Below are 26,065 nucleotides of genomic sequence, written 5' to 3'. Positions count from 1 at the left end.
TTAAATAATGCTAAGGATATAGTCTTTGACTTCTTACTCACAATTTATTTTATACTTTAGGAAGCATATACTAACATATCTCACAAATAATTTTTATGTCCAGCAGGTACTAAAGTCTTTTCTGTAAAAAAAAAATCCATTGTCTGGGCCGTGTAGCTGATGAGATTATGTAGTGAACGCTTTAAAATTTTGCAGTTTATTTTCTGCTTCAAGAATTTAGTTCCACACTTCCACGATCGGCGTCACAGCGTGTCCGTCGTTATCTAATTCATTCTCTCGGTTCATTTTACGCATCAGGGTGTTTGGGTTTGCGCTATTCGGAAATATTTGATTTGGTTTTAGTCGGACAAACTAGGAGTATGGAGTAATATACCAGAAAAAGTGGGGCCCTTTTAATTAGGTATGGTTCAGTGCTCCTTTAATGAGTCCTAATGCGCTGTCATAGAGTTCGGAAAAAAAGCAAACACCGACTTAGGACGTTTTTGCCGACTAATAACACTAGAAGACGAGCAAACAGCAAAACATAATTGAATTCAGCTTCAGGATTAAGGCGCTAGAGGAGCTACTGTCTGACGTTGTTAAGTTGTTATTGCCTAGATTTTTAGTTGTCGTCTGCCGAAAACGTGCAGCAACTCCAGCAAGCCAGCAACTTCGTCAAACAAGTCTAACAGCACCAAATAACTTTTAACATGAAACCGAACGTGAAGAAATCAGAATCTAGTGAAGAATACACCCTGGAAGAAGAAGCGCTAATTCGTCAATGGCTTGAGTACAGAAAAGTTGTGCTGGATCGATACCATGTGAACTCGCACCAATCATCAGGCCTACCTGTTTCCGTGTTCCAGGTAATAGAATTAAATGTAATGATTGTTTGAACTTTTCACGACGTGCCTTTACAAATAGGAGCTTAATGGTCACCTGAAGAATGTAAGCTACTTGGCTGGAAACAAATTCTCAAAGGCAGATGTTGAGGTCTTATTGGGACTATCAGAATTCTATGTAAGTCTTTTATTTTTAAATCCTTAAACAGATATAATATTTTAAATGAATGCTCATGTTTACAGGGTCCCCAAAGCATACAAACAAAGGAGAAATATCCTTATTTATCAAGATGGTTTACTCATGTTTCACATATCAGCAATAATCAACTCTCAATTACTACCCCATTCAGCAGAAGCTCATTGTATTGAGTATCAATGTTTGATTGGTCAAATAAAGAAACAAAGTCACAGAATATTTGCAACCTATACTGATTATTTATTCTTTAAATAATTTTGAATAAAAATCACCATTGTGTAAACTGGCAAGCAGACCATCCTTAATAAGGACTTGATCATTTGCACCACTACCATATTTGATGGGTTCATTTTTCATGGTGGTGACACGACCTCCCAAGGCTTTTAGAATTGCGTGTCCCGCACATACATCCCACTTTTTAATGTGAGTCATGTGTACATACGCTGCATTGTGTCGACTGGCAATCTGCAACGACTTGTAACCTGGAGAAAAATGTTTGTATACATTCGCTTGATCGACAAGCTGTTTATAATTGATTAAATACCTGCACCCCCAGCTTTCTCCACTTTGGCATTAGGAAACTTTGATTTGATACGGTTTTCAACAGCGTCTCCGGTGTGTGACAGCGAAATTATAAAGGATTCGTTGTCGGCCTCGGGCTGGATGTTAACAAATTAAATCAAAGCCAATTTAAATTTAAACTGAAGTGATAATTACCGCTTTATTGATTTCGAGCAATTCTTCGGCCATTCCCTGACCAACCCAAGCCCAGTAAGTCTTCTTTTCAAAAGGCTTGTGGATAACTCCAACAACTGGTTCACCTTTTACTGCAATACATACCATGGTGGTCACATACTCCAGCAAGTTTTCTACAAGTGTTTTGAATATTACCCTTTCAAAAAAATGCATTGATGTCTATATATTACCTGTGTATTCTTTGGTTGCATCCAGTGGATCAATCCAAATTGTAATGGAATCATTTGGTGCCCATTCTAATTTTGATATTTGCTCGAGAGCAGGGCATTTCTTGTTGAAGTTGGCTGGTTCCATGGAGATGTTATTCTCATCATGTTCTTCAGAAATTACCTTTATAGAAAGTAAACATAATATAAATTTCCACTTTCATAGAGAATAATAAATGCTTACTTTGATGTGAGGGAAATATGAGGTTAGTGTACTGTACATGACTTGATGTGATCTCATATCTCCATCAGTCAAGACATCTTTGACACCTTCTTTTGTTTTGCCTTTACTCTTCTCATTGAGCTCGGTTCCTTTCTCTCGAACAGCTTTCACCTCTCTGCCACCTGCCTCAGCTGCTGCAATTGCAGCACATAATATCTCCCCAATGCTAACTTTTTCACTCCCAAAAGCCGATTCTTTTGCCAATGCTGCACTATTTCTCCAAGTATAAATCAAATAAAGCGTCGCCACACTTACCAAGAAGATGGCGACAGCTTTATTATTGGGTCGAATAGTACCTCCGAAATTCATTTAAGAAGAGGAATATCTAATCACTAAACAGTTTACTTAGGAAGTCATTCAACTCCAGTGTGAGTGACGAGTTTCAGAAATGACCAAATTTCAAAACAGCGTCAGGTGTTTTGCGGACGTCAACAGTCCGCATAAAAAATGTTCCGTAAAGTCGTAAAGGGAAACAGTTGCCAGTTCATGATTAATGGTTTTTTTAAACCTTGAATTTTCAAATATGTTGGATGTTGATCACAAATCACAATCACTATCACCAGAGTCATCAAACTTTACTATCACCGAATCATTTAGTTCGTCACAGGTTCAATAAATCAATTGTTCTTTTTAAAATGATAGTTAACAATTGATTGAATTATAGAAACCTAATTTTCCGTTTTGTTTTCTATATCTATGCACATGAAGTCAAGTATATTTGATTTTATCCTTATATCCTACGCGAAACTCGCAATCCAAAGTTTCTTTATTGGAATTGTGTGGTTCTGGCACGGATCATTGGGCCAGTGCTGGGCCTTTGTCATTGCTGATTGGCAGTTATTGTGTGGTAACTTTTTGGTGACGGCTGATGATAACTATTCCACTAACAAAGCTCACTTGTTAATTTTTCGAAAATTCTTTTTTTTTCTACTAAATCTATTTCCCGGAGATGACGAATATTTGGTTTATTTTCCGTCCGACTCTAGTCGTTCGTGGATGCTAAGTGCTGTCACTAGGTGGCAAAATATTTCAGTGTGTTTAGGGATTGAATTTGAACTACTCAATTTTGGTGTTCTAGAGGGGGCGTGGTTATCAAAGTTCTGAGACTATTGAGTATTGACTTTCTAATTTCTAGTTTGTATCGACGCTGTCCGAGAATGGTTCCCAATGGTTACGTTAGTCATTACGGGGTAATTTCTTTACTTTCTTTCTTGGAATTGTTCTTCGTAATAAAAGGTAATTCGTGCTTTTATTCCTAAGGTAAATGTTTTTCATGGTTAATTTACTGGTAACATGGCCTTAAATTTATACTTGTCAATTCCATGTTGAATGTGGTCTGCAGTACATTTCCATAAAATGTCGTCTCTTGCTGCATGTTGCACTTTTCGTCACATCTAAAAGCAGTGTGAAAGTACTACTGTGTGTGTATTTTAAGTAAACATAGCATTTTCTGGTGGTTGAAACGAAGTTTCTCATTTATCCTATCAGTTTCTTGAATATTTGGAGTTTGAAGCCTCGGTGGTGTAGTATTTGAGGACAACAACCAACAGCAGCATGACGCCACAGTTTACTATACAATAAATTTGAACATAAATATGAAATAATAACTAAAATAACTATAAAATGGAGAGTTGATGCACAATTCCATGTAGAAAACTGAATATTAACCCCTTAACACAATGAAGAATGCAGTTGGTGACAAATAATGCACGGCAGTTGTCGTCAAGTCGGAGATAATCACTGATTATTTCACCTTTTCTCTCCTTTTAAGCAACTAGACAATAAGCAATTTGAACATTAATATTTAATAACTGGCATTAATTTATACAAAAATACAAGTAACAAAATGTTTACCCATGATTGCGATTTAGTGAAAAAATACTACAACAACAATACTACAAACGCCTTTTCTCTCTCCTTTTATACGACTTTTTCTCACCCTGACCCACCTCTTAAGCCTTGCGGCTATTGTACCTGCTTGATAATGATGCAACACGTGTCGTCCTCACCCAACCTCTCCCCCGTCGCATGACACGTTTTACGTTATGATCTCCGTGACCTTCGAAAGTGAAGGAACTGCAAACAGTGCTGCGGATGGGTCTACAAAAATCAAAATGAATACCAAATGGCTGAGCCTTGTGGCTATTGTACCTGCTTGAAAATGATGCAACAAGTCCAGTTCTCAACCAACCTCTACACCACCGCATTGACAGTTTTACGTAATGTTCCCCGCGACCTTCAAGTGTGAAGGATATGCAAACTGACCGACCCTTCTGCAGGTTGAACTCTACAATGGTATTTGAAAAATAATTAATAGGCCTAAACACTGCATCAGTTGGAACATGTTGAAAATATACAAAAATTTAATTTTGAACATTTTAAGTAACGTACGGTTGCAAATAGAGAAAAAAACAGTTGAATTGAAACGAAACTCCACGTAAAAAAAACGAAATATTTACTCATTATTACGAGTCGGAAGAATCCATGATTGCTGGACTTTCGTCGTCGGTAACTTTCTGTTCACTAGGCCTACGAACCATATGAACGGAGTATTTTAAAGTAGAATTAAGCAGTTACTTAAATTTGTTAAGAATTAAAAGATTTTACAGAGTCTAAGGGTGAACAAGCTTACCCAAATACGAAAAATGGGGTAAACGATGAAAATTCAATCACATCAGACCACATCTTAAGATTTTACGTAAAATTACACCAAAATTAAACAAGGGAATCTACTCTTTGGTCTTCAATCGCTGACAGTTACAGCTTGCTTTTAAGGAAATAAATTAACACATTTAAATTTAAATATATGCATAAAACAAGCCTGACAACAAAAGGATCGAGTACGATCACCTTCTAGTCCTAGCGTACTACATAAAATGACGCTACATAGTCTCAAAATTTTCTTCGTCTCAGACATAACGTACATCAAATTCTACCGAGTAAAACAGACGGCACGTCGGAAGTTTATGACAAGAAAATTCAATTCGTGAAAATTGGATTTGAAATCTTAGAATTCTGATGTTTTGACCGTTTTGACTTTTGCATTTGGGGAGCATTGGCGAGCAGACAAACTTTCGTGGAAATTAAAGCGGCTTTGCCAATTTACGCAACTCAACCGCCTAATTAAAAAAATGGGAAAAAACTGATTGAGCACACACAAGTTATGACAGGGGTATTTTTTTTTATATAAATTGGGCGCACCTCGGATTCCGAGTATAGCCCAGTGTATTACACGCCGATGGAGATATACATTATTTACAAGTGAAAGGTTATATGTACAAGCGAATAAAAACAGACAAAAAATAACCGAGGGGAAACTGGGCCTACCGCCAGCTCTAGTGCGGGCCTCGAGGGGGGACCCTGTGTCGCCATTTGATGAGACCTGCCCGGCTTGGTTGAACCTGCTGGCCGCCAGCCGGCGACCGCCGGTGTAGCTACTGACAGACACAGGAGCCCTCTTGGCAGTTCCTAGAGTGCGGCCTATGTGACAAGTTGGTGGGAAGGGGGGGGGGGCATGGGCGAAGAGAAAGAAAATAAAACGAAACGGAAAGAGAAAAAAAGCCTAAACACAGCAGGGTTGCCAAACCAGAACAAAAAAGACGACAGACGCGATAGCGAGCGGCCTCATCCAGAAACGACAGACTCGTTTGGGGAGAGGGTAGGCCAGGCGTCTAGTCATGACAGTGCAGCCGATAGCCTGGGGCCAGAACGATATCATGGATATCGTGGCCAGGCAGCAGCACCTTAAATAAAACAAGACCCGGAATGTTGGCTAAAAGACTCTAGGCCTGTTTTAAAACGAGCCGTTTGGATTTTGTGATGAAAACGACCAGGGCATGCCAGAGAGGAATACATGTGGGAAACGTAGATAGCGTTGGGGGCCAGCGGAGATCGTTTGCAGAGGTTGTGAGAAATAGGGATTGACGCAACTGGGAGAAATTTGGACAGTCAAATAGAAAATGAGAGATGGATTCGAAAGAATGGCCGCACGCACAGGCAGGGGAGGCAGAGAAGCCAAAGCGATGCTGATGGGAGTTGAGAGCGCAGTGACCGGACAGTAGCTGAAACGTCACTGCATTGGAGCGATGGCGCAGGAGCAAGGCAGCGGAGGTGACTTCTGGGAAAAACAGTCGAGTAGTAGCGCCATTGGGAGAGTAGGTCCACTCCTTGTTCCATACTTCAGTCAGAAAGGCAGAAAAAGCCTTAGCAGCGAGGGATTTTGTTGGTAACGCCTCAGCGTTGGGATCACCCCTAGTGGGTCGGTCTGCCCAAAGCCTAGCTAAGACGCAGCCAGGAGAGGACGAGTGGCATGCAGGAAGGAGCAGACAAGACTGACCGAGGGCCTGTATAGCAGAGAAAACAAGTGCCTCAGCCTCAGACAGAGAAGACGTTGGCTGAAATAACGTTGGAGTGTCCTTGCCCTCTAAGCAGATTTCAAAATAATTAAAAGCATGCCGCCGATGGGAGATGATTTCCACGGCTTTGGAGAGTGCAGAGCATATTGCGAGTCTATAAGAGGTTAAGGTAGGCAACCAGGAGTTGCACACGTCTAGGACATTAAGAGAGTTGGAGGCAACCACACAGAAACTAGCGACAGTCCCCTTGCAAGATATATGGATAGTTAGTCTCAGTACCCTACGATCAGTAGGAAGAAGCGGGACGACAACTCCTGGCATGGAAGATGTAAAGACTTTGATAGCCCACGGAGGCAGCTCCGGCAAGTATAACGAGTTAACAGGTGGAATTCTCTGGGCGGAGATAAGTAACGGAACGCGCTCAGACAGAATCTTCAACGAGGAGGGAGAGAAACCACCAGTCAGGTTCATAGATAGGTATCTTAGGCTGGCAAGTTTGAGGAGATGCAGATCAAGCGGGAGCAGATTGGCCAAAACTAAAAGGGCATCAGTGGGAGCTGTTTTGAAGGACCGAGTGATAAGACGAGCGGCATAGCGCTGGAAGGACCGTAGGGTTTTCTTTCCAGCCTGAGTTTTGAGAATGGAGAGCCACACCGAGCACCCATAAGAGAGGATCGGTTCGACATTAGAGAGGTAAAGAGACCTGAGGCGCATACAATCAAAGCCAAATGACTGTCGCAGACAGGAATTCACCATGAGAAGGGCCCTTTTGGCCGAAACGCATTTAGCATTTAGATGATCTTTCCATTTTAGATTTGCGTCAACAATGAGGCCAAGATAGTGGACAGACGGAGAAGGGAAAATCACGATGTTGTTAATGCAGATATTTAGGTTGTTCAGTGCGATACGTTTGCGAGAGAATACGACAAAGACAGATTTGAGGGCATTCAGATATAGTTTCCGAGAACGGAGCCAACTGACCCCCGTGTCACACGCAATCTGCAGATTACGAGTAGCAATTTCTGGGTCTTTGTGGGGTGTTACAATGGTAATGTCGTCTGCATAGGCAATGAATATTACTAGAAAATCAAACTCTAGTCTGAGCAGGTCGTCGACGAGTATATTCCACAAGAAGGGGGATAGCACCCCTCCTTGCGGACATCCGAGAAAGACTGGTTTGGTGAAAGTAGAGTCATGGACCGAGATAGCAGCAACTCTGTTGGAGAGGAAGTTCTGAACAATTTTTAGGAGATAGCCGGGGCAGGAGCGTTTCACTAGGGAGGCAATGATTGCAGGGTGCCAAGCAGAGTCAAAAGCACTCTTAATGTCAAGAAACGCAGCAGCACACACCTTACGCTCTAAAAAAGCAGACTCGATAACGGACGTGAGTGAGTGGGCGGCGGACTCAGTCGACCTGCCTTCACGGAAACCGTGCTGGTAGTCACTAATCCAATTCTGAGAGCGGCTGTACCAAATGAGGCGACCCAGAATAACTTTTTCAAGGAGTTTGGCAAGATTCGAGACTAGGCTGATAGGCCTGAAGCTGTTGAGAGTCGAGTAATCATGCTTGTTTGGTTTCCCAATGACTACGACCTTAGAGAGTTTCCAGTTGTTGGGAAAGAAGGAGAGCAGAAGGCAAGCATTGATAATCTTGAAGAGAAGCGGCTTAATCACAGGAAGGCTACAAAGAAGGAGGTCAGCAGAGATACCGTCATAGCCAGGAGCAGACCTTTTGTTAAGAGTTTTAGAAGCTGATTCGAATTCCCAGTCAGATACAGGCGGAACCGCCGAGTCAGAGAGATTTAGAGCAAAATTAGCAGAATCAAGAATAGCAGAGTGGTCAAAGTCCGATGGTGGCTCGACAGGAAAAAAGTGTTCGGCGCACGCTTTGGTGATGATAGAGGGATCAGTTGTTGTGGCTCCATTGACAGTAAGCTCAGAGGGTACTGGGATGGATTTTGATTTCCCAGAGAAAGAGGCAAGAACCTTGAACGTATCGCTGGACGACGCCCGTGCGCGAAAGTCAGCCCATGCTTTGCTTTTGGCTAGCCGCAGGGCACGTTGATAGTTAGCCTTGGAACGGCGGTACAGACTCTCATCACTAGATAGCTTCGATCGCGACCAAGCTTTGTAAGAGGACCGTGCTTTGGAACGGAGAGCACAAAGCTCATGAGACCACCAGGGCATGGTCTTAGAGGGAGGGACTGGAGGATTTTTTACTTTGGCACGTCTAGCACAGTTGACCATGGTCGAAGAGAGACGTTCAATTTGGCGGTCAATGGAGTCAGGTGACGACAGAGAGAGAGAATGAGGCTCCCATTTGTTGAGAGTTAGGGCAAGGTAGTTCAGATATGATCGTTGGTTAATGTGAAAGAGGGAAGGGGCCTTATTAGGGGCTGGACTTTTGAGCAAAGGAGTAATTCCACTAATCACAACCTCAAAATAGATATATGGGTGATCAGAAAGGGAGGGCATGGCTAGATAGGACCAGCGGTGGATATTGACACGATCACCAGCAAGAGTGACATCGATAAAAGAGGTCCCCCCAGGAACAAAATCAAGGTCAGCGCGAGGTTTGTTAATAATATTTAGTTTATGATGAAGAATAAGCGCTTCCAGATCAGAGCCCCGGGAATCGGTACCATTGCTGTTCCACAATAAGTTTTTCGCGTTAGAGTCTACACAAATAATGGAAAGAGGAGAGGCGGATTTGTCGAGAATTTGGGAGGCACTTTGGCAAAAATTAGGGAGGGATGGCCGTAGGTACGCAGAGCAGAAGCTGAGTGAACCCGAGCAAGTGGGAAAAGAGATGCAGGTGGAAATGTTGGGTGGCAGGGAGGAGGAGAGAGAGGCGTTTTTGGATATAGAGTCTCGTAACAGGATGGCTGAGCCGTACGCGTGATCGGCAGAGACTTGGTGGAACGGCGAGAAGCCGGGTGGAATATTAGCAAGAACCGGAGGGGACACAGAATATGCGTAAGGTTCCTGGACAAGAGCAACATCAATATTTAAGTCAAGAACAACTTGGGCTAGGGCAGAGGAGGCAGTTTTGGAGTGTCTTAGGTTAATTTGGAGACATCTCAAGATGCTAGGGACGGCCGGACGCGTGGAAGAGAGGTCTCTAACCATGCTTGTCTAGGAAGGCTCTGTACCGGGCCACCGCTTTGACCTGTTCAGCACAATCTTTGTTACCGGCCTGGTGACAGCCAGAACAATTCACACATTTCCAGGCGTTAGGTTCGGCAACGCACTCCAGGGTTCGATGGTCACCTGAACATTTCCCACAAACGACAGGTTTGGAGCAAAGTTGCTGAGTATGACCGTATTGCTGGCACTTGAAACAACGTCTCACTTCACGATCTAGATCCACAGGGACAACACGAAAGGCCCTACCCAAGATGGAAGCTTTCCCAAGGAAAAGAATGTCATCCCTAGCCTGTTTAGAGCGGAGGAATAGTTTGACGTGTCCCTCCGTAGTGTTAGGTTTAGTGTAGACTACCTTGACCGAGTGAATGGAGCCCCTCAAACTTTGGTTACGGTGTTCAAGTTCTTTCTTTAGGAAATCGGGATCAGACACATTGACAAAGAGAGCAACCACAGGGAACATCACATTTAGTTTCGAGGCGGGAGCAAATTGAGTTTGGAATTCGGGTTTGCCATTTAGGATCGTGGCAGCTTTGGCAACATCAATGTCGCTGTCAAGCGTAACGTAGACCTTATTATTTTTATATCTGACGTGGGAAGGAATAAGACCGCTGTTTGGAGTGTCTAAGAGCTTCTCGACAGCATGAATATCGAGGACGTTGGGTGTAGCACCAGGGACGCAATTAGCAACCAAAACTGAGTTAGTAGGCTGGCCACGAGCTACAGACGCATAGGAAGGCCCTGAACTGCACGGAGGGGGGGGGGAGGAGAAGTGGAGAGATTGAGTTTTAAAATAGAGTCAGCAAAGGACACCTTGATTTGGACTATTTCCTCCTCAAGATCCAAAATACGGGTTTCTTTAGAGTCCAAAGAGGCGGAGAGGGTCTTCACCTTGTCTTCAAGAGATTCAACTGAAGAAGTAGGGAAGTCGGTTAGAAAACCGACAGCTGTAAAGAGGCGAGTGGCAAGTTCCTCTTTGGTTAGGTCGTCGATGGCAGCAGCCGAGTTTTCCTCAATAAACTGTTGAAGGTCGGTTTTCCCTTTTTTACTAAACGTGGGGGTATCACTGCTGGGTGATGTGGGAAGAGAACGTTTAGTACTACGAGGCGGACCGGTGGATTGGCTGGGTTTGGGTTTGGTGGCATTGCACGCAGCGGAGCAGCAGCGGTGGCTATTACGTATAGGAACAAAACGATTGTCACAACTTAGACATTGCCGAAAGTTAACATCCGGCTGGCCATCAGAGGCCTCGCCGTCGCTTCCCATGCCCCACCCAGTAGGAGAGAGGTAGAGCAGACACAAGACTCAAATAGGGGGTGAAGAAAGAAAGAAATGCAGGATATCCTCTTCGGCACTGGGAGGAATGCAAAGACGAACAAGGCGTCAGAAGGAAGCTACGACTACCCCCGGTTCCTTCCCCCCCTCACACAGAGCATGAGCAGAGTGACCAGCGTCCAAGGCCCCCTAAGGTCTCCACCAAAAGGTTTCCGGCACTCCCACAGAAGCCCACGACACGAAGACGGACTGAACACTGGTCGAACCACTCGCCCAGGGAGGGCGTGAGAGATCACCAGGGATAAGCTCAGATGAGCAAGACACGAGGGGACCAAGCCTTTTTCGGTTGATGCTTATAACCAGACCGGACGGGGTGGGATCTATACCACACTCTTCCTGCGTTAAAAAATTTGAAAAAATACTCCGCAACTTACAGCTAACAGGGTATGATCACTGTTTATAACTAATCCAAACAATAGAAGTGAGTGAGAGAGCCTGTACTTGGAATGAAACAAAAAAAAAATAAATAAATAAATAAATAAATAAATAGATAAATAAAAGAAAGAATAGAATAAGACACTATAATATGACGCAAGAAGGGCAGCAGAAAGGAGCGAGAGATAAAGAAGTGAAAAATAGAGAGAAGTCAGGCCATTGACAGCTCAGTTTGACAGATGATGGGGGAAGGGAAACAGTGTCCAGGTATAGGGTGAAAATGGCAAGGAGGAAAGCAATATGAAAAATATATAATAAATAGACAAAAATGTATTCTACAGAGCCCTGATATACTCGTAAAAGAGATTCACCAAGGACTTCCGAGGAAAACAAACCGAAAAATATAAAAATATCCAAATTAAGTGGGAGCACAAAAGCACAACAACGCTAGCTAAGCAGACGATGACCAGCCAGGGGTATGGAGATAGGAGATATTACAGAGAATATCCTCTCATTTATCCAATGAGATTACATGGGTAAGCTAAAGTTACCCATCAGTTGCAAATATTTCCTGTGATTTGTTTTGCGATTTTTTGTATAAAAAAAATTTACTTCAAATGTACTGTACACTAAACTAGAGAAAACAAAATCAAGAAGATGACCAGAGATCATCACATAATGAAGATTTCATTTCAAGTTTTTAAGAATGAAGGTAATATCAGTTCAATATAAAAAGTTAAAACTCTTTAGAAACTGACAAAAATGTTTTCACAAAAGCTATCTTAATTTGAACCACGAAATAAGAAGTCACTTGTCTTTAACATCAAGAACAAAATGCTAACCTATTTGGTTTATCTTACAAGTAAATTATTTCCATTTCAGATTTCCTGTTTTCATCACATTTTAGTCTTGCAATATAGTCTCAAAGACGCATTTTCATGACACAGCAGCGATCACCTTAAGAAAGGCCAGATCTTCGACATACTTTAACAAAATTAATTAAGGTAGATTAAAAAGGACTTTTCCAAAAGTCAACTCCCACAATTCACTTACTTGATTAAGAATGATTCGCTTCAGGTTGGTTGAATGGCGTGGAAATAACTTATCATTTCTAAATGTAAAAGAAAAAAACAGAAAGGAAGGCTCAGACCTCGAAAAACACTGTCAGCAACACATTCCTGTCCTGTCTGAAAAGCAAATAGAAATAGCGGTATTTCGTCACTCACGAACAGACACTCCGGCACCTGGTGGACACAATTTCAACACAAAAAATCATGCGTGACATAACAAATTGACAGATGCATAGTCAAAGTAAGCAATCTCTCTATGAATTACTTTTACAAACATCAACAGTTGGCAAGCTTTTAAACAGTCTTAACTGAGAAGCCAGCAGGTATAAAGCAAAGACCAAAGAGGTCACCAACAAAGAAAATGTGTAGCCTTAATTGCTGTAAAAAAGTTGATCAATTTAATTACTTCAAATTGTCATGGAGTGTTTCTGCATGTGATGAAAGCTACAACCTAAAAACCTAAAAACCTAAAGGTAGCAATGTGCAAGAAGAACACCTTTCACCAGCTGGCTGCAACAAATCCATTTGCACATTGGACTGCAATGAAGAAGCTCAGACTTACCCAGGCTGTTAATAGAAAAATAAAAACTCAATTACTGTCTGTCAGAAACAAAGCCATCAAATACCTTAATGTGTAAACTTTAGGGTTAAAGAGTTGACCAACATAACTACTTTTTTTGTTCTGAAGTATTTAGCTGCATGTGACGAAACGAACGTACGTGAAGCAAGAGACGACATTTTGGGAAAATGTGTACAGGAGTTTCAGGCCACGTGATCAGATTGAATTGCCAAGATCTACAGGCATGTTGAAGAAACTGACAATGAAAATATTATTGTCACCTTAAATGTTAACACAATTGGGATTTGCCAAAGTCTTACTTCTAGTGCTTCTAGTCTAATTTTGTTTTCTTGTGTTGTATGGATTCTCTGATATGAAACTAAGACCCATGGTGATTCTCTCATTGCCTGGAAATTGGCATTATTGTTTTTACAGGCAAAACATTGTGGCTAGCAGTTTATGAACGTAGTGGTTGCTGGCACTGAGCGTTTGTGTTTACTTCATATGCACAGATGGCTTCAATGGAATCACAATGTACTTGAACAGCTAGACTTATGGTTGTGCGATTTGAGTTTAAGCTAAGTGGTGATAACTTAAGCCCGATAAAGACACAATAAAATGTTCTAGTAGCACTCACTCTTTTTTCAGCATGGAGAGATTAAGAATTCATAGCAGGTGAAACAATCCATGCTTTATTTCATCCACTGATGTAGTCCGGGAATATTGGAACAGTCTTACTTGATTGAACGCTTTGTTTGAGCCACGTGTAGGGGGAAGGGGCACCGTAACACAGATACTACGATTGTCTGAGAAACAAAAGTGAACGGAATTATTTGCTAAATGCTCACAATAATTGAATGACTAAAACGTTTATGCAATACTACGCTAAGTTGGCAGCTTGTTCTAATGACCTACACTGTGTTTCTGCGACAGTACACACCACTGAAATCAGTTAAGCAGACGAATTTCCGTAGAAAAGCGGTGCTGCCAATTTATGAAAAATGAAACTCGATTTATAGACAAACTAGCCTGCTATCTAGCGAACGAAATTAGAAAAGTTACCGAAAATTCAAAATTCAAATAGCACCGCAAAGCACCGGCTGGAGGAGGTGCTGAGACGAATATTCCCTAGCATCCAAAGGTCGATCATTTCCTTTATCTTTATTGCTTACATTTTTATTGAAGGCATGCAGCTTAGTTTCATTTCACAATTAAATTTAGTATAAATTCTCAAATAAGAGGGACATGGCTATTTCTTTGATAATGAATCGCTTTTGGGCTTCGAAGAGAAGATGAATTTCTCCAAGTTGAGGAAAGATGCTTCCAATGTGAGGGATACCACAAAAGCCAGTAGAAAAACGAAGAACAGAGCACCGAAGCAAGTGGTGAACTGTTCATACAAAGTGTAATAAAACTGCTTACGCACAGCGGCGTAGAAAATTATCAGGTAATCCAAGTGGACTAAGTAAACGCAATAAGTCAGCCGCCCAAGTGGGATGAATCCCCTCCACGACAACAGCCTGTTAACGAAACCTGCAAAGTCAACAGTTTGGTTTAAAAAAAGATTCTGATAATGATTGTTGATTAGATATTTTTTTTAAAACATACCTCCATATCCTCGAGAACAAGCGAAAATAATCCAGGCTATGACGCAAGCCCAAGCGGTCCGATGCAAGGGCCCATAAGTCATTTTGAGCGCTGGACTAATCTCGGGCACTGTCGACTCATCGACATAGGGAGCCAAACCGTAGACGATGGCCAAACCAACAGCTATGGATAGTGTCCATCCAATGGCCACTAAAGGCTTGAATAAAATAAACACATAAACATGGTAGTAAACTCTAAAAATGTTAGGTATAAATGGATATACTTTTGACAGTCGAGTTGGCGAGTGTTTGGTGATGCTCAAGTACCAGCCGGCCAAGATTCCCACCAAATACGGCGGTGCTCTAGTCCACGGTTTGAAATAGTAGTGATCATTGTAATCAGTAATCGTGGCCCAATCATCGCTAAATTATTAAAACAAAAAGGTGTTAATTATCATTATGAAAGTCAATTGATCTGCAGCTTTACGTTCGGGTGGCCCAAGTTGTGGGGCTCAGGTCGTATTTGGCATAAACGTAGAAGATGGACGCTTGACAAAGTAGCGCAATAAAGGCCAGCCACGCAAGTCCCCATTTCTTCCATCGCCAAATTGGATAAATGATCAGAGGAGCGACAACAAAGAGTTGCATGTCGACAGCCAGATACCACGTTTGCACCATACACTGATGCCATGAATAACGATTTAAAATAATTAAGGGAAGTAATATCGTGAAATTAAATATTTACACCGTAATTAGGATCCGTAGGAAATAAGTTGTTAACTGTCCAAATCAAATTGAATCAATTAGAAATCAGATGAAATAATTATCAATAACATGGAACTTACTGTAGAGAAATTGCCTCCACCAGGCGAGACGACAAGCGTTTGAATATTTATTCACGTCGTACCAGTTGGGACCGGTACCGACGTAGACATTTAAAGATGCAATAAATCCAAGAACGAAAGCGTACACGATAGTCAATCTCAAATATCGATGCAAATAATAGAGGCCAACGTTGAATTTGCCTTTGTTGCGGTCCAGCTCCCGGAGCAAGAGGAACGATGCGAGCAAACCGCTAATTAAAAAGAACGTGTCACCTGAAACGGAGGCGTTGCCAATAGTTTGCATGCCCACCGTTTTAAAATCCTGCAAAATAAATCGTAATAATCAAATGAAATCAAATAATCAGACTATTAGATATCCAAGAATCTGACCTCTACAACCGCTATTCGATTGATAGTTCTGCTGGATGCAAGAATGAACGTGTGTCCCACGACGACCCAGCAGGTGGAAAAGAAGCGGAGGCCGTGAATGCATCCAAAATTGTCGCTGGATGAGACCGGCACTTTCATCGACAGGATTTTACGGCCGTTGTTTACTATCGAGAAACAATGGAGAGCAGTAATGGCCTTTCCATCCTTCTCGGCATCGAATTCGGTCCCGCAGTACGTTCGCCAGCCTTCGTGAGTGGTGGCCAATACAATCAAAAGACTAACAATACCGAACACTGTCCTGTTCAAATGTCATAACAATTTTAATATAGAAGTTGTTGAATTGTTGAATTCGTACTAAATAAATTACAAGACGGTAATGACGACTCCGTCGAAGTCAGGTGGATAGGGATCATTGTTTTCTTTGAAACAATAAAGTTCGTCGGTTACTGTCACCAAAGAGTTATTAGCGATGACGTAACTGCCGATAAGCTCAGCCACCGCTTGGCCGAGATCTTCTGCACTGCAAGATGACGGCAGACAGAAGGTTGTACTCGGGAAAAGGTAAGTGTTGACATCCGCCACGGACACTTTGGGCTGGACCCGATCCGAGCCCGAAATTCGACCCAGTAACTGGAAAATTGTTATCAAGTTGTTCCGTTCCTCAATTTCGTTGTTGAACAAAGATTCCGGTGGAAGGATTTCCGATTGATTGACTGCCACTGGTTGAAAGAAAACGCTGCAGTACTGACCATCGAATCCAGGCGCTCGAGCGGCCAGACATTCGTCAAACAGTCCATCCGCGTGAATGTTGTTGTATCCAAACAACCCCGTAGGTAGTTTCGCCGTTGATTCCAGCACTAAAAAATAAATGACATAATCTTAAGGTCCAATTTTAATGATAATTATTGACTATTTTGAAAATAACTTACTTTGAATGGCCCAACGACTTTGATTGGTGTAGAGGCTGTTGACGTAGAACTGACTGTCTTCTAGACATTGTTGGCTGATGTTGTTGGCTACAGCAGTGGGGAACGATGAAGATTTCAGAGCTGTAAAAACCTGTCGAAGTAGCGACATGAAATCATAACTGTCTCCAGATTGCTGCTGCTCTAGTTGCTCGTTGATGGCGATTCCCCACTGCTCAAAGGTTCGCTCACTCTCCGCTGAAATGATTAAATTCGGATTTAGAAATTGTTGAGATTGGCAATGTCCTACCAAAAACAGGAAAAAGCTAACGGTTCGCAGGATAGAACCCATGGTAACTAAAAAAGACTGGTGTTGTTTAAACGCCGTGTACCATGCCGGAGTTACAACGTCTGTCCAAAGCTATTATTTATTTGGACACAAGTTTTGGTCATCTCTTATCAGACGTTAGTATTATTAGGCTATCTGTCACACGCTGTTCAATACTGCACGGCTCGATCCAGCTATCTGTAACGTATTGAATCCATAGTCCGATGTTGCAGGCGATTGGCATTTTCTTCCATACATGGCAAGAATAATCTCATGAAAACACAGATATTGCATTGATTTAATCAGTCAGTATAGATAGATTGGGCTGGTATACCAGAACGTCAACACAATTCAAATATGTGAAGAAAATTGCAGATGGTTGGCATTTTTTCCCTTATATGGTTAGAATTAAGTCATCTTATTTTGTTGAAAACGACATCTCCAGTGGCGCAGTTGGTTAGCGCATGGTACTTATACGACAGTAATAAATGCTAAACTAACATTAAATTAAAGTTAAAAAGTAATGCCGAGGTCGCGAGTTCGAGCCTCGCCTGGAGAATCTTATTTTAAATACGTCAACAAATTTACTGATTTAATTGAACACGCAGACTAATCAATGAAAATACAGTCACACTACTTGTACAAAAATCTTCTAAGAAAAAGGACATTGAATCTATTTTCCATATTCATATTAATAAATCATAAATGTAATTCGCGATCCCGCATTTTTTTGCGCATTGTCCCGCTGTCAAAACAATTTTTGCATTTACTTTTGATTTGTTCTGAATATCTAAATGTTAATTTGACGTCATCTCCAGTGGCGCTTGGTTAGCGCATGGTACTTATAGGACAGTAATAATGCATAAAGCTAACGATCAATTAAAGATTAAATAGCGAAAAAGAAATGCCGAGGTCGCGAGTTCGAGCCTCGCCTGGAGAATTTATTTAAATGAACCATATCCATATGAACATCATAACAATTTCAGATTTGTATTGAATATACTCAGCTGGTTTATATATTTAAAAAAAAAAAAAAAAAAAGGTAAAAGACTTGGCGTAAATCTGACTAAAAAAAAAGATTGACATTTGATTTCTTGTATTAATTAAAGTCGATCTACGAATTTCAATTTCCCGTGGGCTCCTCCTACGTTTTCTCGTCGATTTTGGGCTCGATTTCATTTTTCGATTTGCCTATAGGATTTAATATGAATATTTCAGTATAGAAGCGGGCCGGCCTTTTAATAGTGAAATCACCTTTGAGCTTAAAAGCGAAGATGAATTTCTCCAAATTCAGGAAAGAAGCTTCAACGGTGACTGACGCCACAAATGCCAGGGCGAACGTGACGACGAGAACGCCGAAACAAGTGGTGAACTGCTCGAACATTGTGTAATAGAACTGCTTGCGCACGGCGGCGTAGAACACGTTCAGATAGTCATAATGGATCAGGTAGACGCAATAAGTCAATCGGCCAAGCGGTAGGAATCCCTTCCACGACAGGATCCGATTCACGAAACCTAATATGCGCAATTAGACTACATAATCACTCCGAAATCCGCTGGAAATGTTTATCCAAAAATATATACCTCCGTAACCACGAGAACAGGCCAATATAATCCAGGCTATGACGCAAGCCCAGGCCGTCCTGTGCAGCGGCCCGTAAGTCATTTTGACAGCCGAACTGATTTCGGGAACTTTGAACTGATCGACGTAGGGGAACAGACCGTAGACGATGGCAAGTGCAACAATAGCGGATAATGTCCATCCAATGGCCACTAAAGACTTGAATTTGTCCATTCAAAAATGTTATGTAAGTGCAATTCTTCATTTTTGGATGGAAATAATCTTTTATACCTTTGACAATCGATTTCCCGATTGTTTGGTGATATGCAAATACCACCCTACCCCAATTCCGAGAAGGTAAGGTGGCGCTCTGGCCCATGTCTTCAGGTAATAATGGACGTAATATTCCGACACTGCATTATCTTTATTGCTGGAACAAAATAATTCAGATGGAATAGAAAATAACTATCATTAAATAATTCTAGAGATAGTACCTTCGTGTGATGATAACTGTGGGAGGAAGGTCGTAAATGGCATAGACGGCGAAGATGGCAGCGTGACACAAAAGCGTAACGAAGGCCAGCCAAGCCAATCCGAATTTCTTCCAGCGCCAAAGCGGATAAATAAAGAGCGGCGATAGGATAAACAGTTGCATATCAATAGCCAAGTACCAAGATTGTCCCATGCACTGGTTAAAATTTAATATTACAAAAATTATTTAGTTTGATACAAATGTATTCAAAGTTTCAATTGAATTTGTTTTTACCTGAGTTTTGGCATTGTTAACTGTCAAAATAAAATCATATGCGCATTAATAAAATATTATTCGCCTTTAATTCAATTAACATTTTGGATTGTGAACTAACTGTAGAGGAACTGCCTCCACCAGGCGGTGCGGCAAGCGTCTGCGTAGAAAGTCACGCTGTACCAATTGGGGCCGGTGCCCAGGTAGACCATCAAAGTGGCAACAAAGCCGAGGATGACGGCGTAGACTGGCGTGAGTCGCAGGTATCGATGCAGGTAGAAGAGGCCGACGTTGAATTTGCCTTTGTTGCGGTCCAGCTCCCGGAGCAAAAGGAACGACACCAGCAAGCCGCTCATCAAGAAGAAAGTGTCAACCGAAACGGTGGCGTTGCCAATGGTCTGCATACCAATACCCAGTGCGTCCTGCTTATTATCAAAATAGAAAAACTATAAGATAATTGAATTCGAGAAATTCAATCTGTCAAAGGTCGACCTTATAAGCGGCTTTCGGATTCAGGATTTTCGATATCATAAAGTTCCAGGTGTGGCCCATGACGACCCAGCAGGTGGAAAAGAAGCGGAGGCCGTGAATGCATCCGAAATTGTCGTTGGATGAGGTCGGCACTTTCATCGACAGGATTTTACGTCCGTTGTTTAATATCGAGAAACAATGGAGAACAATAATGGCCGTACCATCCTTCTTGGTGTCAAAATCCGTTCCGCGGTACATTCGCCAGGCTTCGTGAATTGTTGCCGACACAACCAGAAAACCGATAAGACTCAAAACCACTCTGCATATAACCCGTATAGGAAATGAATTAGATCTTTAATTATCTCATTATTGGCAACTGTTACATGACTGTGATGGTGGCTCCATCCAAAGCAGGTGGATTGTTGCTTTCTTTAAAGCAGTATTGCTCGTCAGTGATGGTCACGATAGACTTATTGGCTATGACGTAACTGCCAATGAGTTCAGCAACGGCTTGGCCGAGATCTTCTGCACTGCAGGATGATGGTAAACAGAAGCTGACGCTGGGCAAGAGGTGGGAATAAGCATCCGCCGCGGATAATTTCGGATCGACTCGATCGGTACCCAGAAATCTGCCCAACAACTGGAAAATAGTTATAAAGTTGCTCCGCTCACTTTGTTCCTCACCGGTCGATTTTTGAGGGACGATTTCTGACTGGTTGACGGGCGCAGTTTTGAAAAAAACCTTACAGTACTGCCCGTCGAAATCGGGTGCCTTAACGGCCTGGCATTCGTCAAACAGTCCGTCCGCTTGGAAATTAAACGAACCAAACAATCCCGGTGGCAATTGTCCTGATGATTCCTTCACTATTAAAACCCAGCATCAAATTACGGTTACAGATTTTTCAAATTAAGAAAATTATAATTGTTTTTTTTTACTTTGCAAGGCCCATAGGCTCCGGTTGGTGTAAAGACTGTGGACATACAACTGACTGTCTTGTAGACACTGTTGGGAAATGTTGCTGGCCACAGCCGTTGGGAATGAAGAAGATTTCAGCGCGGTGAAAACGTTGTGAAGTAGCGAAGTTAAATCAAAGGCTGACCCAGATTCTTCTAGTTGCTCGTCGATGGTTCTCCTCCACATCTCCCAGCTTCGATCCTCGTCCGTCAGCGATGTAAAGGGATTCGTCAGGTGCTGAGACCGTCCTTCTACTACCCATAACAGAAGGAAACTAACCATCAATAGATTTTTCATAGTGGAAATGAAATGAGAACGTCGTGTCTTACTTTGTTCGACTAACGACTAAATTGCAGTTCGAGTCCTATAGGTTTATATAGGTGTGTAGATTATCCATCTTCAATCAAAAGGGATGCGATTGTGATTTCAATTTTTCAATTGTCAACATTTGACTCACTGATGTGATTCACTGATAACCTTAGCACCTACCATTAATTGTTTTCCACACGTGTTCAGTTTTCGTTATCCAAAATGTGTTTATTGATTGGAGCAGTGTTTGTTATACCTAATTCCATCGCTAGATATTGATAGTGTTTGTAGTTTGACTAATCAAACCTTTTTCAAAATGACTATAATTTCAAATTAATTCTTCGCGTAATATCAATCCTGAGATTATTTAAATGAATGCACAGTCGAATTAAATAATAATATTAATGTTGAATCTTAATTGCCTCAGAAATTGAATACTCTTATCGTCACGGTATTTTCAGAAGACCGTCGTGAGTTGGGAGTAATGTTTCATCATTTGCAATTCTATCAGATTCGATCTCAGCACATTTTAGCTATTTAACTCAATGCTCATGCCCTAGACGATTGAGCCATGTCATCTGTCATGCTCGGAGATTTAATCCAGTAAATATACATTTTTAATTGTGTTGGAGAACTTTTTATTTGTGGCTTAATAGAAACCGTGTAAGACATCCGCAGTCTATCAGGATGCATTATGCAATCTGGCTTAACAAAAATAGCAAATGTTTGCAGAAAATATTAATTGAATTAAAATTTGGGTCCCCGCAACATATCTCCAGTGGCGCAGTTGGTTAGCGCATGGTACTTATACGACAGTAATAAATGCTAGTAAACTAACAATAAATTAAAGTTAAAAAGTAATGCCGAGGTCGCGAGTTCGAGCCTCTCCTGGAGAAATTCGTTTAGTTAATTTGCGAAGTAATTTAAAACAATGTTGATGCTTGTTATCCAAAATGTATTTATTGCGGTTTATTGATTGGAGCAGTGTAATACCTAACTCCATCGCTAGATATCGATAATAGTGTTTGTAGTTTGACTAATCAAACCTTTTTCAAAATGACTATAACTAATTTAAATCTCCGCGTAATATCGATCCAGAGATTTTAAAATGAATGTACAGTCAAATTAAATAATTATTTTTATGTTGAATTGAACCTTAATTGCCTCAGAAATTGTATACTCTTATCGTCACGGTATTTTCAGAAGACCGTCGTGAGTTGGGAGTAATGTTTCATCATTTGCAATTTTATCGGATTCGATCTCGGCACATTTTAGCTATTTTACTGAATGCTCATACCCTAGACGATTGAGCCATGTCATCTGTCATGCACGGAGATAATCAAAAGAATGTACATTTTTAATTGTGTTGGAAACTTTTTATTTGCGCCATAATAGAAATCGTGTTATAAGACATCCGCAGTGTTGCATTATGCAATCTGACTAAACAAAATAGCAAATGTTTGCAGAAAATATTAATTGAATTAAGATTTGGGTCCCCGCAACATATCTCCAGTGGCGCAGTTGGTTAGCGCATGGTACTTATACGACAGTAATAAATGCTAAACTAACATTAAATTAAAGTTAAAAAGTAATGCCGAGGTCGCGAGTTCGAGCCTCGCCTGGAGAAAATTATTTAATTAATTTGCGAAAGAATTTTAAAAAATTTTGATACTTTGTTACGTGTGTTTCCAACTACTTTGGCTGAGACAATGAAGAATCGATCAAACAACGTCGATTCGCTCGACTTGCGTCACCCACACCTATTGCATAATGTGTTACGTCAATATGACACTGCTCTTGTCACTATATCTTGTTAGTCCTTAAAGGATTCGCAGCTGCTATAAATATCTCTAACTGAAAACAATACTACCGTTACACTTTTGTTGTCGGCACTTGTAAAAGATAAGGGCCCCCGCCTTTTTAAAAAAAAACATCAACGTCTCAGTTTTGTTATAATACCATATGTCATCAATCGATAACTTTCTGCCTCAAGGTTATATAGGAGATATACCCAGTCCCAATTAGCTGACGCGGGACACAAATTAGACAGTTAGCAGTTGCATTGCACGACAAAGGAGGTTAAGGCAGACGCAACTTGGCCGTTTGCGTAGTTATTGTTTCCGCTCACGAACCACAAAAGTTCAGTGAACGTTGGAATCCCCCAACTTTGACGTTTGTTTTCTTTATGTGTGTGAATTGGAAAAGAGAAAACTCGCTGAATCAGAGATGAAGGGCAATCTTATTTGCGACGTAAAAAGAAATAACGACGATAAATGTTTATTACAGGCAGTTTCCACGGTCGTTGAACTCGCAACTTCCGCATCTGCTTTCCGCAATTCACAGCGTTCCGCACATCTGCGTCTGCGAAATACCCAGACGTTTTTGGAGGAAGAAAACAAAACATGTCATCACATCACTCGCGTTTCACATGTTCTCCTGCTCAGGTAAATATTAAATAAAAAAATGCTTCAGTTTAATAAGTGTGAACGTATTCAGAATGGCGAAACGTTAAAGAGCTGCCTGCAATTATCTAGTCGTAGTCGTAGAAAATGAAACTCGAGGAACCTTCGGTTGCCATGTCAGCTTGTCCTTCAATCTCATCATTATTTGGACTTGTCCTTGACATTTTGCTAGTAAAACTTTTCTTTTAAGTAATATTCTTGACTTGGTTTGAGGTTTCGGAAGTCTTTTTAGCGGTAAAAATAGCTATACTGCTCTGGAGATGGTGTGTGTTCTTGAAGCTTGCTAATCGGTTATGGCACAGATTCACCCAACTGCTTCCTTATTCTTCCCAATTGAGTCACCTGACAAAATGAAACCCTAGAAGAGAGTTCTGTCTTATTGGCACATGTCAGTTTGGCACATGTCTGGTGTGGCTTTGCAGGGTTCACGTGAAGTGAAACCCTGCAGTGTACTGTCAAACTGGTGACATTTCCTTTCTATAAAAGGAGAAAGCTACATAAGTGGCAAGTTAGTTCTTGGATCAGTGAGTATAGTTTTCACATCACTTGCTGGTGGTTGTGTTTCACATTATTGGTGCCCACTGCGAATATGAGTGACAAATCCCTGACTCAATCGTGTGTTCTTCAGAGACAAGAGGTTAACCCTGATTGTTGCCGAATAGATCAGTATCTAAATAAAACTCTATTTTATTTTACAGAAAAGGCTGCAAAAGGAGCTTGTCTCCTTGATCAAGGAACCTCCTCCTGGTGTTGTAATCGATGGAGAATCTGTGGGCCAGAGTCTGGACTTGTAAGATTGACTTGACATTTTGTTCGAGAAGTACATCACACATTTTCCCTTTATTTTTTTAAATCTCACTTCCAGGTTGGTGTTGAGTATTAATGGAGCTCAAGGAACGATTTACGAAGGGGAGCAGTTTCAGTTACAGTTTCGTTTCGGACCAAAGTACCCTTTCGATTCGCCCGAGGTAACACCTTTCAGTCAACGAATTGACCAAAACCAACACGTATGTTTTACTCATTTGAGACCACTCTCTTTAGGTTGTTTTCGTCGGATCGGAGATCCCTGTCCATCCGCACGTCTACAGCAACGGTCTGTCTAGCGTGAAACCCTTAAAAGATGGTCAATAATTTAACCGCGGCTCTTTTCTCCAACCTTTTCGGTTATTCAGGCCACATCTGCCTCAGTATATTGACCGATGACTGGTCACCGGCTCTGTCCATTTTTTCGGTCTGTGTTTCCATTATCTCAATGCTCAGCTCTTGTAAAGAAAAGGTCAGTTTCAATTGTGTGAAAAGTATATCTTTCTCACCCATCACTCATTCACGACTATTGACCCGTTAGAAGAGACCCCCAGATGACAGTATGTACGTGAAAACGTGCAGCAAAAACCCAAAGAAAACCAAATGGTGGTACCACGGTGAGTTTGAATTGCTACCGCCTAATAACCCGAGTTATTATTAATCTTTTTTAACCAAATCATTTACCAGACGAGGAAGTGTAAAACGGGTTGATATATCTCTCCCCCTTGATTCCCGCTACGAAATAAAAGAAAAAGAACCTGTTTCACGCCGGCGATGCTCGCGTCAGAGACAATCTAGTCGCCAAAAAAATACGAAAGAAAACAGAAATGGATTTTCTTTTTTCAGTTGTCAAAATTTTTCCCCCTTTCGAATCGATCGCGTCGATTTCCCATTCCCGATATTGACCTACTACTTCCTCGCATAACGAAACAGTTCCTCTCTGTCTTGATTATATGCGGTTGTATAATTGATACTCTCCAATTTTTGACTTGTAGCAATATTCACCGCATCACGAAAAACTACGGATGTGTATAATGTTTCACACTTTTGACGTTTGATTTTTCAACTTTTAATCGACATCAAATCTACGAAGCCTTTTTCCCCCTTCCCCATTCGACTGTGTTTTATCTTACCCCCATCCATTCTTTAAATGTTAAACGAAAAATATTTCGCTCGTATAAAATTTGTTTCAACTATACTCAAATTCTTTTTCATTTCACGTTTGGAAGACAAAAAAACTAAACTTAATGATTTGAATTAGCCAAGTAAATAATGAATTGTATATTTCTGAAATGGTTTCAAAATCAGAGGGAAGTAGGGCGCAAATTTTGTAATCGACTTTTTCTGTTTTATTATCCTTTTCGAAAACATTTTTTGATGTGTGTGTGTGTCTTGTGTGATGTTTTTGTTCGAAAGAAATAGAAGAAGAGATAAAATTTCGTTTCCGACAGCTTTTTTTTTTGGTTTAAGACTCCGCTATAACAACAGCAATGAAGGGCGTGACAAAACATACTTTTGGGTAAACGTAGAGAGTAATTAAGGTGGGCGATTTAAAAAAAAAATGTCATTCGTCAATTAATGATCGTATTGTACATACACACACACACCATGACTCATGTTATAATGTTAAAATAGCCAGTCATATGAGGAGTGTATATATAGCGGATATGAGCTGAAGAAAAGGA

General features: G+C 41.2%; 5 protein-coding genes, 1 long non-coding RNA gene and 3 other non-coding genes across 12 annotated transcripts in view; 5 read left to right on the top strand and 4 right to left on the bottom strand.

Annotated features, from left to right (window-relative positions):
* LOC124343657 (F-box-like/WD repeat-containing protein TBL1XR1) overlaps positions 1 to 26,065 on the top strand; it is a 393,640-nt gene that overhangs the window by 209,661 nt on the left and 157,914 nt on the right. The gene's annotated exons all lie outside the window — the stretch shown is intronic.
* On the bottom strand, positions 1,167 to 2,674 carry LOC124343712 (inositol monophosphatase 3-like). The gene is made up of 5 exons (XM_046797164.1): positions 2,164 to 2,674; positions 1,944 to 2,103; positions 1,735 to 1,886; positions 1,562 to 1,676; positions 1,167 to 1,499 (listed from the first exon to the last, which is right to left on the bottom strand). The coding sequence occupies exons 1-5, from the start codon at positions 2,509 to 2,511 to the stop codon at positions 1,258 to 1,260; spliced, it is 1,017 nt and encodes a 338-aa protein (XP_046653120.1). The 5' UTR covers positions 2,512 to 2,674; the 3' UTR covers positions 1,167 to 1,257.
* On the bottom strand, positions 11,889 to 13,980 carry LOC124343862. Of its 2 annotated transcripts, XR_006919373.1 has the most exons (6): positions 13,361 to 13,980; positions 13,108 to 13,296; positions 13,044 to 13,048; positions 12,888 to 12,948; positions 12,461 to 12,655; positions 11,889 to 12,395 (listed from the first exon to the last, which is right to left on the bottom strand). It is a non-coding gene; the product is annotated as an uncharacterized LOC124343862 (long non-coding RNA). The 2 variants fall into 2 exon arrangements; XR_006919372.1 differs by having other exon boundaries at positions 12,888 to 13,048; positions 13,154 to 13,296; positions 13,678 to 13,980.
* On the bottom strand, positions 14,203 to 17,185 carry LOC124343608 (nose resistant to fluoxetine protein 6-like). Its single transcript, XM_046796999.1, has 9 exons — positions 16,770 to 17,185; positions 16,208 to 16,697; positions 15,841 to 16,138; positions 15,472 to 15,772; positions 15,372 to 15,406; positions 15,114 to 15,307; positions 14,911 to 15,049; positions 14,649 to 14,844; positions 14,203 to 14,573 (listed from the first exon to the last, which is right to left on the bottom strand). The coding sequence occupies exons 1-9, from the start codon at positions 17,095 to 17,097 to the stop codon at positions 14,290 to 14,292; spliced, it is 2,265 nt and encodes a 754-aa protein (XP_046652955.1). The 5' UTR covers positions 17,098 to 17,185; the 3' UTR covers positions 14,203 to 14,289.
* On the top strand, positions 17,512 to 17,632 carry Trnai-uau. Its single transcript has 2 exons — positions 17,512 to 17,549; positions 17,597 to 17,632. It is a non-coding gene; the product is annotated as a tRNA-Ile (tRNA).
* LOC124343611 (nose resistant to fluoxetine protein 6-like) lies at positions 17,904 to 21,136 on the bottom strand. The gene is made up of 10 exons (XM_046797004.1): positions 20,787 to 21,136; positions 20,234 to 20,714; positions 19,872 to 20,169; positions 19,501 to 19,801; positions 19,401 to 19,420; positions 19,129 to 19,322; positions 18,926 to 19,064; positions 18,658 to 18,853; positions 18,328 to 18,588; positions 17,904 to 18,264 (listed from the first exon to the last, which is right to left on the bottom strand). The coding sequence occupies exons 1-10, from the start codon at positions 21,100 to 21,102 to the stop codon at positions 18,218 to 18,220; spliced, it is 2,253 nt and encodes a 750-aa protein (XP_046652960.1). The 5' UTR covers positions 21,103 to 21,136; the 3' UTR covers positions 17,904 to 18,217.
* Positions 21,887 to 22,010, top strand: Trnai-uau. Its single transcript has 2 exons — positions 21,887 to 21,924; positions 21,975 to 22,010. It is a non-coding gene; the product is annotated as a tRNA-Ile (tRNA).
* Positions 22,621 to 22,741, top strand: Trnai-uau. Its single transcript has 2 exons — positions 22,621 to 22,658; positions 22,706 to 22,741. It is a non-coding gene; the product is annotated as a tRNA-Ile (tRNA).
* Positions 23,450 to 25,385, top strand: LOC124343805 (ubiquitin-conjugating enzyme E2 W-like). 2 transcript variants are annotated; one of them, XM_046797294.1, is made up of 7 exons: positions 23,450 to 23,558; positions 24,275 to 24,366; positions 24,442 to 24,544; positions 24,618 to 24,669; positions 24,749 to 24,852; positions 24,922 to 24,997; positions 25,068 to 25,385. In XM_046797294.1, exons 1-7 carry the CDS (start codon positions 23,517 to 23,519, stop codon positions 25,079 to 25,081), a joined length of 483 nt encoding a protein of 160 aa, XP_046653250.1. In that variant the 5' UTR covers positions 23,450 to 23,516; the 3' UTR covers positions 25,082 to 25,385. The 2 variants fall into 2 exon arrangements, with proteins under 2 accessions (XP_046653250.1, XP_046653249.1); XM_046797293.1 differs by lacking the exon at positions 23,450 to 23,558 and adding an exon at positions 23,600 to 24,213.

This window comes from Daphnia pulicaria, chromosome 6, assembly GCF_021234035.1.
Source record: "Daphnia pulicaria isolate SC F1-1A chromosome 6, SC_F0-13Bv2, whole genome shotgun sequence".
NCBI lineage: Eukaryota > Metazoa > Arthropoda > Branchiopoda > Diplostraca > Daphniidae > Daphnia > Daphnia pulicaria.
Note: the sequence above shows the minus strand (reverse complement) of the source record. Positions and strands in the feature narration are given on the sequence as shown.

Bases quoted from the DNA above. Each gene is read 5' to 3' on its own strand.
- LOC124343611 (XM_046797004.1), bottom strand. From the start codon at position 21,102: ATGAAAAATCTATTGATGGTTAGTTTCCTTCTGTTATGGGTAGTAGAA. The intron at 19,065-19,128 runs GTACTATCTCTA...ATTTTGTTCCAG, and splicing joins ACAGTTATCATCACACGAAG to CAATAAAGATAATGCAGTGT. The intron at 18,589-18,657 runs GTATATATTTTT...TGCGCATATTAG, and splicing joins CTGTTCTCGTGGTTACGGAG to GTTTCGTGAATCGGATCCTG.
- LOC124343608 (XM_046796999.1), bottom strand. From the start codon at position 17,097: ATGGGTTCTATCCTGCGAACCGTTAGCTTTTTCCTGTTTTTGGTAGGA. The intron at 15,407-15,471 runs GTAAGTTCCATG...TGATTTGGACAG, and splicing joins GTGGAGGCAATTTCTCTACA to TTAACAACTTATTTCCTACG. The intron at 14,574-14,648 runs GTATGTTTTAAA...TTGACTTTGCAG, and splicing joins TTGTTCTCGAGGATATGGAG to GTTTCGTTAACAGGCTGTTG.
- LOC124343712 (XM_046797164.1), bottom strand. From the start codon at position 2,511: ATGAATTTCGGAGGTACTATTCGACCCAATAATAAAGCTGTCGCCATC. The intron at 1,887-1,943 runs GTAATATATAGA...AAACACTTGTAG, and splicing joins TGCAACCAAAGAATACACAG to AAAACTTGCTGGAGTATGTG. The intron at 1,500-1,561 runs GTATTTAATCAA...ATTTTTCTCCAG, and splicing joins GGAGAAAGCTGGGGGTGCAG to GTTACAAGTCGTTGCAGATT.
- LOC124343805 (XM_046797293.1), top strand. From the start codon at position 24,166: ATGAGTGACAAATCCCTGACTCAATCGTGTGTTCTTCAGAGACAAGAG. The intron at 24,367-24,441 runs GTAAGATTGACT...TCTCACTTCCAG, and splicing joins GTGGGCCAGAGTCTGGACTT to GTTGGTGTTGAGTATTAATG. The intron at 24,670-24,748 runs GTCTGTCTAGCG...TCGGTTATTCAG, and splicing joins TCCGCACGTCTACAGCAACG to GCCACATCTGCCTCAGTATA.